The sequence below is a fragment of the Ranitomeya imitator genome, chromosome 2, assembly GCF_032444005.1.
Source record: "Ranitomeya imitator isolate aRanImi1 chromosome 2, aRanImi1.pri, whole genome shotgun sequence".
In the NCBI taxonomy this organism is placed as follows: Eukaryota; Metazoa; Chordata; class Amphibia; order Anura; family Dendrobatidae; genus Ranitomeya; species Ranitomeya imitator.
Window position 1 is genome coordinate 303,457,423 of NC_091283.1, and position 14,552 is coordinate 303,471,974.

Below are 14,552 nucleotides of genomic sequence, written 5' to 3' on the forward strand. Positions count from 1 at the left end.
GTGCTTTATATTAAAGGCTGCATTATGCTATAGAGGCTGCCTATGGGGTGCATTATATTAGGGGCTGAATTATGCTATAGACGTTGTCTATTGGGTGCTGTATATTAGGGGCTGAATTATGCTATAGAGGCTTCCTATAAAGGTGCATTAGGGGCTGCATTATACTATAGAGGCTGCCAATGGGGGTGCATTATGCTATAGAGGCTGCCTATAGGGGTGAATCTCACCTTCCCCTTACTGTTGGGGTTCCTCAAGGATCAGTCCTAGGCCCCCTCCTCTTCTCGTTGTATACTGCCCCTATTGGACAAACAATCAGTAGATTTGGTTTCCAGTACCATCTCTATGCTGACGACACCCAATTACACACTTCTGCTCCTGATATCTCGCCTGCCTTATTAGAAAACACCAGTGATTGTCTTACCGCTGTCTCTAACATCATGTCCTCCCTCTATCTGAAACTAAACCTGTCAAAAACTGAACTCCTCGTGTTCTCTCCTTCTACTAACCTACCTTTGCCTGACATTGCCATCTCCGTGTGCGGTTCCACCATTACTCCAAAGCAACATGCCTGCTGCCTTGGGGTCATCCTTGATTCTGACCTTTCATTCACCCCCCACATCCGATCACTGGCTCGCTCTTCTTATCTGCATCTCAAAAACATTTCTAGAATTCGCCTTTTTCTTACTTTCGACTCTGCAAAAACTCTTACTGCTTCACTTATTCATTCTCGTCTGGACTATTGTAACACTCTACTAATCGGCCTACCTTTTACCAAACTCTCCCCGCTCCAATCTGTCCTGAATGCTGCTGCCAGGATCATATTCCTCACCAACCGTTACACCGATGCCTCTACCTTGTGCCAGTCATTACACTGGCTACCCATCCACTCCAGAATCCAGTACAAAACTATTACCCTCATCCACAAAGCACTCCATGGCTCAGCACCACCCTACATCTCCTCTCTGGTCTCAGTCTACCACCCTACCCATGCCCTCCGCTCCGCTAATGACCTCAGGTTAGCATCCTCAATAATCAGAACCTCCCACTCCCGTCTCCAAGACTTTACACGTGCTGCGCCGATTCTTTGGAATGCACTACCTAGGTTAATGCGATTAATCCCCAATCCCCACAGTTTTAAGCGTGCCCTAAAAACTCATTTGTTCAGACTGGCCTACCGCCTCAACGCATTAACGTAACAATCCCTGTGTGGCCTATTTAAAAATAAATAAATAAATAAAAAATGAATGTTCTCATTCACTTTATGCAGTTAATAGCCCTCTGTGTCTGTACTGTTACATACTTAGGCAGTTAACTGGTTCATGCAGCTTTACATGAACACCCGAGCCTTACACTATGGCTGGTCCGAATAACTAAAGCAATTGTTACCATCCATCTCTCGTGTCTCCCCTTTTCCTCATAGTTTGTAAGCTTGCGAGCAGGGCCCTCATTCCTCCTGGTATCTGTTTTGAACTGTATTTCTGTTATGCTGTAATGTCTATTGTCTGTGCAAGTCCCCTCTATAATTTGTAAAGCGCTGCGGAATATGTTGGCGCTATATAAATAAAAATTATTATTATTATTATTATTATTAGGGGCTGCAAAATGCTATAGAGGATGCCTATGGAGGTGCATTATATTTGGGGTTGCAATATATTATAGAAGCAGCCTATGGGGGTGCATTATATTAAAGGGAACCTGTCACCAGGTTTGGCCGATAAGAATTACGGCCATCACCTTTCAGGGCTTATCTACAGCATTTCATAATGCTGTATAGCCCCTAACCCAACCTGTAAGAGAAGAAAAATAACTTTTATTATACTCACCTATGGGGCAGTCTCGTCCGAGGGGTGTCGCTCTTCTTGGCCCAGCGCCTCCCATCTTCTTATGATCACCGTCCTCCTGCTTGCTTCATGTGGATGATGCATCACTGCTTCATCCACACAGGCTCCCCAACATCGCGCTCCTGCGCAGGAGTACTTATCTGCCCTGTTGAGGGCAGAGCAAAGTACTGCAGTGCGCAGATGCCGGGGCTCTTTGACCTGCGACATCCCTAAGACTGGGCTGCCCTACAGGTGATTATAATAAAAGGTCTTTTTCTTCTCTTACAGGTCGGGTTGGGGGCAGATATACAGCATTATAGAATGCTGTATATCAGCCCTGAAAGGTGATGGCAGTAACTTATATAGGCCAAAACTGTTGACAGGTTCCCTTTAAGGACTGCATTATACTATAGAGTCTGCTTATGGGGAGTGCATTACACTATATTTAGGACTATATTGAGGATTATCTGGTGCATTATACTATATGGAGGCTATCTAGGGGGCCATAATAATAAATAATCTTTATTTTTATATAGCGCTAACATACTCCGCAGTGCTTTACAGTTTTGCACACATTATCATCACTGTCCCCGATGGGGCTCACAATCTAAATTACCTATCAGTATGTCTTTGGGCCATCATACAGTGTGGAGATACACTGTTGGAGCTATCAAACCGTTTGGGGGACACTAAGGGGTCAGTATATATACAGTGAGGGGGCATTATACTGTGTATAAGAGAGCATCACACTTTGCATAGGGGAGCTGTACAGGGGGGAGTCTCGGGACATTATAAACTGTAAAGTGGGCACTTATTATTATAGGGGAACTCAGGTTACTGTGACTGTCAAAGGGGTACACAGGGGGAATTATTACCGTACTTTCTAGGAGGAAAAATCTGAATGCTTTCTAGGGCACTTGCACCTGGCATTACTATATTCTAGAGGGTTGCTTTAGAATTTAGAAGGCATAGAGAACCACACAGCAGGTGCAGTAATAGGGACACATATGGCAGCAGCTGCTCAGTATTGGGTATCAGGTGCAGTAATAAGGACACATACGCCAGCAGCGGCTCAGTATTGGGGCATCAGGGGCAGTAATAGGGACACATACGGCAGCAGCGGCTCAGTATTGGGGCATCAGGGGCAGTAATAGGGACATAAGGCAGCAGTGGCTCAGTATTAGGGTATTAGGTGCAGTAATAAGGACACATACGCCCAGGGCCGCCATCAGGGCATGACGGCCGTGACTGGCGTATGGGGCCCGGTGAGCAGAGGGGGCCCGCATCGGGCCCCGTCTTATCTGCTCACCGGGCCCCTACCGGCAGCCGCAGGCTGAACCGGGCCCTTAGCGCCGACGCTGCAGCTGTTTAAAGCTATTGACGTGCGGGCGCGGGCCCGCACGTCAATAGTTAAAAGCCGCGGCGCCGCCAGCCAATCTGAGGCTGGCAGGCGCTGACGTCAGCCGCACCGTGCGTGCATGTCGCCGGCGTCTGACATCATTGTCAGTCGCCGGCGAGTGCATGCACGCTGCAGCTGCGTGGAGACTTCGCCCACCGCAGGACCGCGGCAGGTAAGAAGAACTTTTTTTTTTTTTTTTCTTGAGAGCGGCGATCCGGGGGCCCAGGGAAGAACACTGGGGCAGAGTGTGCTGGACGCAGAGGGGGCAGAGTGTGCTGGACGCAGAGGGGGCAGAGTGTGCTGGACGCAGAGGGGGCAGAGTGTGCTGGACGCAGAGGGGGCAGAGTGTGCTGGACGCAGAGGGGGCAGAGTGTGCTGGACGCAGAGGGGGCAGAGTGTGCTGGACGCAGAGGGGGCAGAGTGTGCTGGACGCAGAGGGGGCAGAGTGTGCTGGACGCAGAGGGGGCAGAGTGTGCTGGACGCAGAGGGGGCAGAGTGTGCTGGACGCAGAGGGGGCAGAGTGTGCTGGACGCAGAGGGGGCAGAGTGTGCTGGACGCAGAGGGGGCAGAGTGTGCTGGACGCAGAGGGGGCAGAGTGTGCTGGACGCAGAGGGGGCAGAGTGTGCTGGACGCAGAGGGGGCAGAGTGTGCTGGACGCAGAGGGGGCAGAGTGTGCTGGACGCAGAGGGGGCAGAGTGCTGGACGCAGAGAGGGCAGAGTGTGCTGGACGCAGAGGGGGCAGAGTGTGCTGGACGCAGAGGGGGCAGAGTGTGCTGGACGCAGAGGGGGCAGAGTGTGCTGGACGCAGAGGGGGCAGAGTGTGCTGGACGCAGAGGGGGCAGAGTGTGCTGGACGCAGAGGGGGCAGAGTGTGCTGGACGCAGAGGGGGCAGAGTGTGCTGGACGCAGAGGGGGCAGAGTGTGCTGGACGCAGAGGGGGCAGAGTGTGCTGGACGCAGAGGGGGCAGAGTGGGCTGGACGCAGAGGGGGCAGAGTGGGCTGGACGCAGAGGGGGCAGAGTGGGCTGGACGCAGAGGGGGCAGAGTGCGCTGGACGCAGAGGGGGCAGAGTGCGCTGGACGCAGAGGGGGCAGAGTGCGCTGGACGCAGAGGGGGCAGAGTGCGCTGGACGCAGAGGGGGCAGGATGGATACGATGGAGACAGATGGGGCAGGATGGGGAGATCATATGGGGCAGAATGGATACTCATGAGGGCAGGATGGGAGAACATATGGCTGGAGCCTGCAATGAGACACACGGGGGCTAGGATGGCGAATATTACCATAGGGGCTAATTAAGGGATATTATTATTGCAGTGATGTATTTATTTTATTTTTTGAGTATACTGTTTTAAATGGGGGGAGGTCCTGTTACTGTGCAGAGTGATACTATGTCACCTTCTTTATGTGGTGTAATGTAGAGGCTGTGAAAATTAAGTAATGTATTCTGCAAGTGGAACTCAAGATAACTGTGTTATTTCTGCAGAGACGAGTCCTGGCTGGCTGGAAGAAATGATGGCGGTCTGTGCTGGATGAAAGATGAAGGACTTCACCTAGAGACGTCACTGGTGAGTCAGTGTTAACTATACACTGACACTATACACTGTATACTATATACAGAGCTCCTGTGTATAATGTCACCGGTGATCACTGTATTACCTGTAGACACTGCTTACTAATTACAGATCTCCTGTGTATAATGGCACTGATGGTGATAGTATTGTGTTTTTTTTTTTTTTTATTACTGATCAGTATTGTAGTATTCAGTCACTATGTGGTGGTAATATGCGGTCTGGTCATGGTGTTGTGGTATTTGTTCCTTGTGTTTGATATTATTCGGTCACTGTGGTGGTAATATGTCATCTGGTCATAGTGCTGTGGTATTTGTTCCTTGTATGTAGTATTATAGGTCATTTTAAAAATTGAAAAATAAATAAAAATATACCTAAATTGTATTGCATATTTTAACAAATATTTAGTAGGTTACAGTAGAGTAGGAAGAAGAAGAAGACACAAAAGAGAATAGTAAAACCAAAAACACTCAGTTTGAAAAAATGTTGCAGTAATCCGCAAGTGCTAGTAAAAGATGTAAAAAACAGGGTATTTGGTTGATACGTTTTTTGCAAAAAATGTATACTAAGCTGCTCTACCAATCTTCACGGTATACCCTTATCAGAGCAGTCCTAACTAATGTATGCAATCCCTATCTGATGTATTTAAAAACCTGATCATCTGTATATAACCTGTGTGAACAGGGTTCAGAGAGGAAAAATCCATGTGTGCATACAGGGTAGAACAGCTTTTGTGCAGATAGCCCAAGAGGAGTGGTGGAACTCCCCAGTCTTGTAAACAAGAGAACAATTATGGAAACAGGAACACATGGGCTACAGTAGAGTAGGGCACGGCCAAAAGTGTCTACCGTGTTCTGGTGGCGGCTTAAAAAATCTTTTGGCCAAAACAAAAGCTGCTGGCTATATGTGTGATCTGGTGATGGGAACTGTTAATGTGTGATAGGTGAGAAGTGGAGATTTTCCAAGAGATGGCGGTGGGACTGTGGACAGTTCGAGGGGTGGAGCCTGGAGGCGGGGCTGGGGTGGAGCCTGGGCGGAGTCTCAAGGGGGCCCCGAAAATTTTGCCAGTATGGGGCCCCGAAATTTCTAGTGGCAGCCCTGCATACGCCAGCAGCGGCTCAGTATTGGGGCATCAGGTGCAGTAATAGGGACACATACGGCAGCAGCGGCTCAGTATTGGGGTATCAGGTGCAGTAATAGGGACACATACGGCAGCAGTGGCTCAGTATTGGGGCATCAGGGGCAGTAATAAGGACACATACGGCAGCAGTGGCTCAGTATTGGGGCATTAGGTGCAGTAATAAGGACACATACGGCAGCAGTGGCTCAGTATTGGGGCATTAGGTGCAGTAATAAGGACACATACGGCAGCAGTGGCTCAGTATTGGGGCATTAGGTGCAGTAATAAGGACACATACGGCAGCAGTGGCTCAGTATTGGGGCATTAGGTGCAGTAATAAGGACACATACGGCAGCAGTGGCTCAGTATTGGGGCATTAGGTGCAGTAATAAGGACACATACGGCAGCAGTGGCTCAGTATTGGGGCATTAGGTGCAGTAATAAGGACACATACGGCAGCAGTGGCTCAGTATTGGGGCATTAGGTGCAGTAATAAGGACACATACGGCAGCAGCGGCTCAGTATTGGGGTATCAGCAGGATGAGGAGATTGTGCTGGTTGGGAATAGATGGTGATGGGGCTGGAATATGAGAAGTGAAATGTGTCTTTGTTGTATTCTCTGCAGGCGAGTCCGATCAAAAAGAACATCAGTGGTAAGTCACCATCTATAACTGTGCTGTGATCTCATATATGTGCTGTAGGGCTGGTATCTACCACTGACCATATGGCGGTAATATCCATGTTGGTCTTTATATAGAGATTATCTTCAGTAACAGCGCGGTCATCTGCTGAGGTTCTCCTCCAGTATTAGGCTGGGATCACACACATGCGAGATACGGCCGAGTCTCACATCCCCGGCCCTGCCGCCTGCACTCCGGAGCGTGCGGCCGCATAGCAATACATGGAGCCGCACGCTCCGCTCCGGAGTGCAGGCGTTAGGGCCGGGGATTACTATACGAGACTCGGCCGTATCTCATGTGTGTGATCCCGGCCTTAGGGGGCGTCACTGAGTTGTAATCAAGGTTACCTGGTTAGGGGCCACTCAGAAGCTTCACCCCCTGAACCCAAAACCCCAGCTACGCCTGTGTAACATAGTAACATAGTTATTAAGGTTGAAGGAAGACTATAAGTCCATCTAGTTCACCCATAGACTAACCTAACATGCCCTAAAATGTTAATCCAGAGGAAGGCAAAAAAAAGCCACATGGCGAAGAGTAAGCTCCACATCACTGCTCACACCACACAGAGACCCCAAAAGAGTCTCAGTGCTGAAGGGGTTAATGTCCCCCCTCAGTAATGGGGAATCTCCAGCACTTACCTCAGCCCGCAGAGCCTCACTCCACATATATTGCTTTTCTGTGCGCACAGGACCTGTGATGAGGTCACAGGAGGGGAGGAGTCAGGGGTCACATGATCAGGGGCCTCAGTGTAGTGGTCAAGAAAAAAGAAGAATGACCGGCACAGAGATACACTGAACCGCAATCGGAAGTCTGCCTAAATGATCTGCTTCAGCAGGATGGGTGAGGTCTCCTTTGTATGAGTTGTGGGTGGTGCTGTGCATACATCAGAACTAGTCCATAAACATAGAATAAAAGGAAAAAAGATGCAGCACTCACCCATAAGCTTCTTCAAAATGTGTCCTTTATTCCGCGATACAAGCCTTACAGAGTGTCAAACGGCATTCGCAGGGGTCTGTGAGGGAGCGGGAGTGAGAAGAGACCGGACTACGGCCGTTTCGCGCTACGCGCTTGGACCCGTAGAAGGACACATTTTGAAGAAGCTTACAGGTGAGCGCTGCATCTTTTTTCCTTTTATTCTATGGTTATGGCCTCAGTCACGTAGTGATGGGCAGTCCAGCTCTTTTTGGTGATCCGGCTCTTTCGGCTCGTGAACCGGCTCTTTTTCAAAATAAAAACCCATTTTTAACCGTCCTCGCTCCCGGTCTTTGCCTGCACAGTGACAGCCTCATTATACCCCTGTATACGGATCTAGTGAAGCAGTACAGACTGTTTTTAGTATTGCTGTTTCCTCAGATTGTTCGCTCTTGTGAACAGGCCCCTGCTACTCGGTTGTAGTCTTATGTATTACTTTCTAATATGCTGCATTTTTTGTACCTGTCCTTTCTAATTTAGTAAGTGCTGTGATGTACTGGCGCTGTATGAGATTATAATTCATTAAAATAAAGGCATGTTACCAGCACTGGTGAAAGTGAAAGAAAATAAAAATTAGGCTCGGAGCCTGCGCAGCATGAAATTCGCATGCAGATTGGACGCAGCATCCTGATTCGGGGGCATCTACATTGACAATCAGATGTTTTTTGAATGCGCTGCCACGTACCAGGATGTCTGCAGATTTTTTAACACCCAAAATTCGCAACAAGCTGCGTTTTGGGAGCACATGACACATCCTGATGCATCTTGATCCTGATGCAGACGCAGGTCCATGCTTCTCTATGTTAAGTATAGAGATGCAATCTGAATCAGGATTGCTCCACATCACAACGCACCGTACCAAAGCGCTAGTGTGAACGCAGAGCCACCCGTGCAGCCCCTAACCAGGTGCCCCCATGTTATATACAGGCCCCCAATCCTTGTTATTACCATTAGCACGCTAAAACATAGGGCACAAGCCGCTCACTGCACAGCATGCATAGTCTCCATTATGTCTGCATACTGTTCCCATACAGGGCCATCACTTTCCCATACAGCACATCCCTTGCTTCCGAGCATGTTCAGTCCTGCATAACGGATCCGTGCTCCATGGTAATTCCAGACATGTAGCCACGGCCCGTGCGTGTCCCTGTGCCTGCCTGTTTTTCAGATGACACAAAGCTGCAATAAGTTGCATTTTTCTGCGTCTGATAAAATATGGAGACACACGGATCTGTGGGAAACCGGTGACAACTGGATGCACACGCAGGACCCATCTGTCACCATTGAAAGTCAATGGAGATGAAAACGGATCCGTGTGCAGCCATTGTCACACGCAATGCGAAATATGCACGTGTGAAACCAGCGTAACGCTATATAATGATTGGAGCTGTGCTAGATCTCACCACAGGTTCTGCCTAAAATCACTTTATATTACCCTCAGCAGCAACAACCGACATCGTCCATCCTCCTCCCTGTATGTTCCTGTCCTGAATCCTCCTCAGTCCTGACTAATACTATGATACCAAACAATCTGAGTCCCTCCGCCTATACCAGGGGCGGACATACCGCCGGTTCAACCGGTGCAACCGCATCGGGCCCAGAGCGGGAGGGGAACCCCGACGGCGACGGACATACATGGCATTGTCACTGCACGGGGCCCAGAGCGGGAGGGGGCCCCCGACGGTGACGGACATACATGGCATTGTTGTGATACACATACACTGCGTGGATCCTGTAATGCGCGCCGCGGTACCCAGTGACTGCTGGTGAAGAAGCTGCCGTGCCCGGTGTCTGCGGAGACCATCTGTCCACAGTCCGGGAGAAGGAGACGGGAGCAGGTGAGTATCATATTTATCTGTCCACGTTCCACACGCCGGGCGCCGCTCCATCTTCCGCGTCCTCTGCTGTGACTGTTCAGGTCAGAGGGCTCGATGATGCATATAGTGTGCGCGCCGCCCTCTGCCTGAACCAGTCAGTGCGGAGAGACGGGACGCTGAGGACCAGCGGGCAGAGACGAGAGGTGAGTATGTCATTTTTTTTTTTATTGCAGCTGCAGCATTTATATGTGACACAGCGTTATATGGAGCATCTATGGGGCCATAATGAATTGTATGGAGCATTATGTGTGGCGGCACAGCTTCATATGGACTCCATATAAAGCTGTGCCGCCACATATAATGCTCCATACAATTCATTATTACCCCATAGATGCTCCATAGCATCTATGGGGTAATAATGAATTGTATGGAGCATTATATGTGGCGGCACAGCTTTATATGGAGCATCTATGGGGCAATATTCAATAATGAATTGTATGGAGCATTATATGTGGCGGCACAGCTTTATATGGAGCATCTATGGGGCAATATTCAATAATGAATTGTACGGAGCATTATATGTGGTGGCACAGCTTTATAGGGAGCATCTATGGGGTGATATTCAATAATGAATTGTATGGAGCATTATATGTTGCGGTATGGGGGGGCCTGGAAGGCTTCTTGCACGGGGGCCCTCTTCAGTATGTGTCCTCCCCTGGCCTATACATATATATATGTATATGCCATGCATGAGGCCAGTATGCTGAGTCGCTATATATATATATATATCAGTTTTGCCAAAGCAAGTGTATAAAGGCAATAGGGATAGGGACTGTGGGGATGTTGGGTAGGAGCTGTAGGGAAGGTGGATGGGGGCAGATCCAGGGTGGGGGCTATAGTCCATGGCATAGGGGAGGTGGATGGGGCAGGTCCATTGTGGGGGCTATAGTCGATGGCATAGGGGAGGTGGATGGGGCAGATCCATTGTGGGAGCTATAGTCCATGGCATCATAGTTCTCTTTCTCGCAGTCTATGACATTCGCTCACATACCGCGCTGCTATCTCCACTTCTCTCTCTTCTTCTCCCAGCAGGATATATGTTTTCTCTTCCTCCTTCATGGTGATGAAGTCTGGGAAGAGATGTGAGAGTCTCCTGAAGTGAGTGTCCCTCACTGCTGAGTATTTGGAGCAGTGTAGCAGGAAGTGGGTTTCGTCCTCTATGGCCTCCTGGTCACAGTGTTGGCACAGTCTTTCCTCCCTGGGCTTGTAGCTCTGCCTGTGTCGGCCACATTCGATGGCCAGACTGTGGGCACTGAGTCTATATCGGCTCAGGATCTGGCGGTCTCTGGGGTCTGGGAGTTTCTCCAGATATGGGGCCAGTCTGTAGTCTCTCTGTAGGCTCCGGTACATGGTCAGTTTCTGTGAGCTGATGATATCATTCTTCCAGTCACTGACATACCTCTCCTGGCCTTCATCTGCCATCTTCCTAATTCCGGCTTTTGTCAGGTTGTTGTGATTGGTGTTCTGGTCCGGTTGGGTTTGGCTGGGCTGTTCCGAGGGTTCTGGTTTTTCTGTTTCACCTACATGTATCAGGGCTTTATGGTGATGGGAGCTTGGATTGCTCCTATGCAGGTGAGCCCGGAATGACAGCGCCCTCTTTAGAACTGTTAGGTGTAGAGGGAATCTGCCCAGCTCAGCCCGACAAGCACTGTTGGAGGTGCTCCGATGGACCTGGAGAAGGTGCTTGCAGAATTCCAGGTGGAATATTTCTGTTGGGCTGGAATCCCACCTTGACCAGTCTGGGTAGGTGTGAGGACCCCAGACTTTGCTGCCATACAGGAGGATTGGGGCGATGATGGAGTCGAAGATTTTTAGCCAGACCCTCACTGGTGGCTTCAGATGGTAGAGTGTCCTTCGGATGGCATAGAAGGTTTTGCAGGCCTTGTCTTTCAGGGTCTCTATGGCTTGTTTGAAGCTCCCTGACCGGTGAATCTCTAGGCCCAAGTAGGTATATTTGTCCGTTCCTGTGAGGTCGCAGTTGTTGAGGATAAATGATGGTGTCACGCACGCGTCCTGACTGGTTGGCGCGGGCATACGGGGGTGTGGCCCCACTGGACCACAGACCAAACTTCCCTGGAAGGGGCGTAACTAAGTAGCTTCCTAGGTGTTCGCTGGAGCCTCTGATGGTGAGGTCAGACTTGTGCAATAGGAAACTACCAGGTGCCACTCCAGGGTGATGTCTGGCTGTGGCTGCTGATCCCACTAAGGAACGGAGCGGGCACGGCTGGCACTCTGGCTGACAGGCGGGCACGGCTGGGACACAGGCAGGCAGACGGGTACAACAGACACTGGCGGGCAGGCGGACACGGCTGGCTCTCTGGTAGGCAGGCGGGTAGGGCTGGAACATAGGAAGAACCGGTAGGGACCGGTCTGCAGGCAGGTATGTGAAACAGGTAGGAACCTATTCAGACAGGAGGACTAAGTAACAAGTAGAGAAAGACCGCAAGAACAGATGCAGAGCGAAAGCACAAGAGCTAGAACCAAGAACAGAAACGCAGGAGGCTGAGTACCAGTAGAAGGTGGAACTAAGAGAAGAGAAGGAGAAGGCAGAGCCAAGAGCAGAGACGCTGGAGGCGGAGCCAAGAGCGGAGACGCTGGAGGCGGAGCCAAGAGCGGAGACGCTGGAGGCGGAGCCAAGAGCGGAGACGCTGGAGGCGGAGCCAAGAGCAGAGACGCTGGAGGCGGAGCCAAGAGCGGAGACGCTGGAGGCGGAGCCAAGAGCGGAGACGCTGGAGGCGGAGCCAAGAGCGGAGATGCTGGAGGCGGAGCCAAGAGTGGAGACGGAGCCAAGTGCAGAAACGCAGGAGGCGGAGCCAGGTAGAACCGCAAAGAGCGGAGCCAGGTAGAACCGCAAAGAGCGGAGCCACAGAGCAAAGCCACAGAGTGTAAAGCAAGGTCAGAGTGCAGAGCAAAGAGAAGCAGAGCCACAGAGTGTAAAGTAAGGTCAGAGTGCAGAGCAAAGAGAAGCAGAGCCACAGACAGTGACGAACAGAGCAGAAAAGGCAAACCAAGACAGATATAAACAGACAGAGGAATAGGACTAGACTAAGACAGAGTCAGGAACGAGACAAGACAAAGAGACATAGACACAAGCCAGGGTATGAAGCCCCACTGGGTGGCTACACAGAGCAAGACCAGGGTACAACGCCCCCCTGGGTGGCAGACAAGAAAGAGTAACCGAGACAGGACCTGGCACCTCAGCAGCTAAGAACTGACTGAGGGAGTAAGTTGCACAGGCCCAGACCACAGGGTGGAGCTGCACTATATACAGGAGGCCTCTTTGTAATTGGTCAGGAACTGATTAGACAGATGCACCTGATTCCTATAAGAACCAGAGAGTTCAGGCGCCGGCCTCCTATACACATAGCCAAGAAGCATGCACAGAGCAGAGACACAGAACATGGAGCTGGCATGAAACAGAAACCACATCATGGCCTGGAGCAGTGGGTAAGATTGTGTGAGAGATGTGAGGCCATGCCGTGATGCCAGCAGAGTTGTTACAGATGGGTGTTGGTCTGATCTTCTCTTTCTCCTCTGGAACACCATGGTGTTGGTTTTCTTTAGGTTGATCGGTAGAGCCCAGGTGGAGCTGAATTTCTCTAGGATTTTCAGGTTGTCCTGGAGGCCTTTCTCGGTTGGTGACAGCAGCAGCAGGTCATCTGCGTACAGCAGGAATTTCACCTGAGCGTCGTGGAGGGTGAGACCTGGTGCTGAGGAGGATTCCAGGGCGGTAGCCAGCTCGTTGATGTAGATGTTGAAGAGCGTTGGACTTAGGCTGCAGCCTTGTCTGACTCCGCGGCTCTGCTGGAAATAAGCCATTCTTTTGCCGTTCACACTCACGCTACAGCGGTTCTCGGTGTAGGAGCTTTTGATGACATCGTAGGTCTTTCCTCCTATTCCACTCTCCAGCAGTTTCAGGAATAAGCCCGGGTGCCACACTGAATCAAAGGCCTTTTTAAAGTCCACAAAGCAGGCGTATATCTTCCCATTTTTTGTATTGTAGACGTGTCTCTGAATGAGGCTGTGCAGAGTATAGATGTGGTCAGTGGTGCGGTGGTTCGGCATGAACCCTGCTTGGCTCTTGCTGAGGACGTTGTGCTCGGTGAGGAAGGTGAGGATCCTCTTGTTCAGGATACTGTTGAACAGTTTTCCCAGGTTGCTGCTGACGCATATGCCTCTGTAGTTGGCTGGGTCATACCTGTCCCCACTCTTGTGGATGGGTGTGATGAGGCCTTGGTTCCAGGTACGAGGGAAGTAGCCGGCACTCAGTACAATATTGAAGAGTTTAACCATTGCAGCCTGTATTTCTGGTGGGCTGTACTTCAGCATTTCTGGTAGGATTCCATCCAGGCCACCGGCTTTTCTACATCTTATGGAGGAGAGTCTCTCGGTTACTTCCTGTAGTGTTATAGATGTATCCACCGGGTTTTGGAAGTTTTTGATTTTTTCCTCCATTGCTTTTAGTTTCGCCATTATGTTTTCCTGTTCTTGGCTTAGTCCTTCCTTTGGAATGTCTTTATAGAGGTCTCTGAAGTATTGGAGCCAGAGGTTGCCATTTTGGATATGGTTGTTGTTTTTCTTGTCTTTGGTGCCCATGTGGTTCCATAGTTCCCAGAAGGAGTTGTCTTGGAGGGCGTCTTGGAGTTGATTGAGCTTGGTAGAGATGTAACTCTGCTTCTTCCTCCTGAGGATGCTTTTGTACTGCTTTTGTATGGAGTCATAGGCTTCCCTCAGACCCAGGTGGTTGGGGTCTCTGTGTTTCTTGTTGGAGGCTGTTCTCAGGGTCTTCCGTACAGCTTTACATTCTCTGTCAAACCAGCCATTGACCTGTGTTTCTTTTGGTCTCTTGTAGTCGACTTTTTTAAGGTTGGACAGTCTGGCCATTGCGTAGAATATATTGTTGAGGTCCTTTGCTGCTTGGCTCACTCCCTCTTGGTTTGGCATGTACTCGAGGTTGTAGAAGTGGTGGAGCATCCGCTGTATTTCAGGTCTGCTGGAAGCTTCTTTATACTTTAGTGCCGACATTTTGGACCATTTATAGGATGGAGGCCGGGTGAAGAGGCCGCTCTGCTGTGGCTTCTGAGTGGATGGTTTCTCTGTAGATTTCATGTACAGAA

The 14,552-nt window shown here is 50.2% G+C and overlaps 2 protein-coding genes across 2 annotated transcripts in view; one reads left to right on the top strand and one right to left on the bottom strand.

Annotated features, from left to right (window-relative positions):
* The window catches only part of LOC138666952 (oocyte zinc finger protein XlCOF22-like), a 61,863-nt gene extending 54,585 nt beyond the window's left edge, over positions 1-7,278 (bottom strand). Inside the window, exon 1 of the mRNA XM_069755156.1 lies at positions 7,225-7,278. Coding sequence (XP_069611257.1) covers positions 7,225-7,251 — 27 coding nt within the window. The 5' untranslated portion in view covers positions 7,252-7,278. The remainder of the gene's footprint in view (positions 1-7,224) is intronic.
* Positions 1-14,552, top strand: part of LOC138666455 (zinc finger protein 665-like) — a 309,850-nt gene that overhangs the window by 233,126 nt on the left and 62,172 nt on the right. The gene's annotated exons all lie outside the window — the stretch shown is intronic.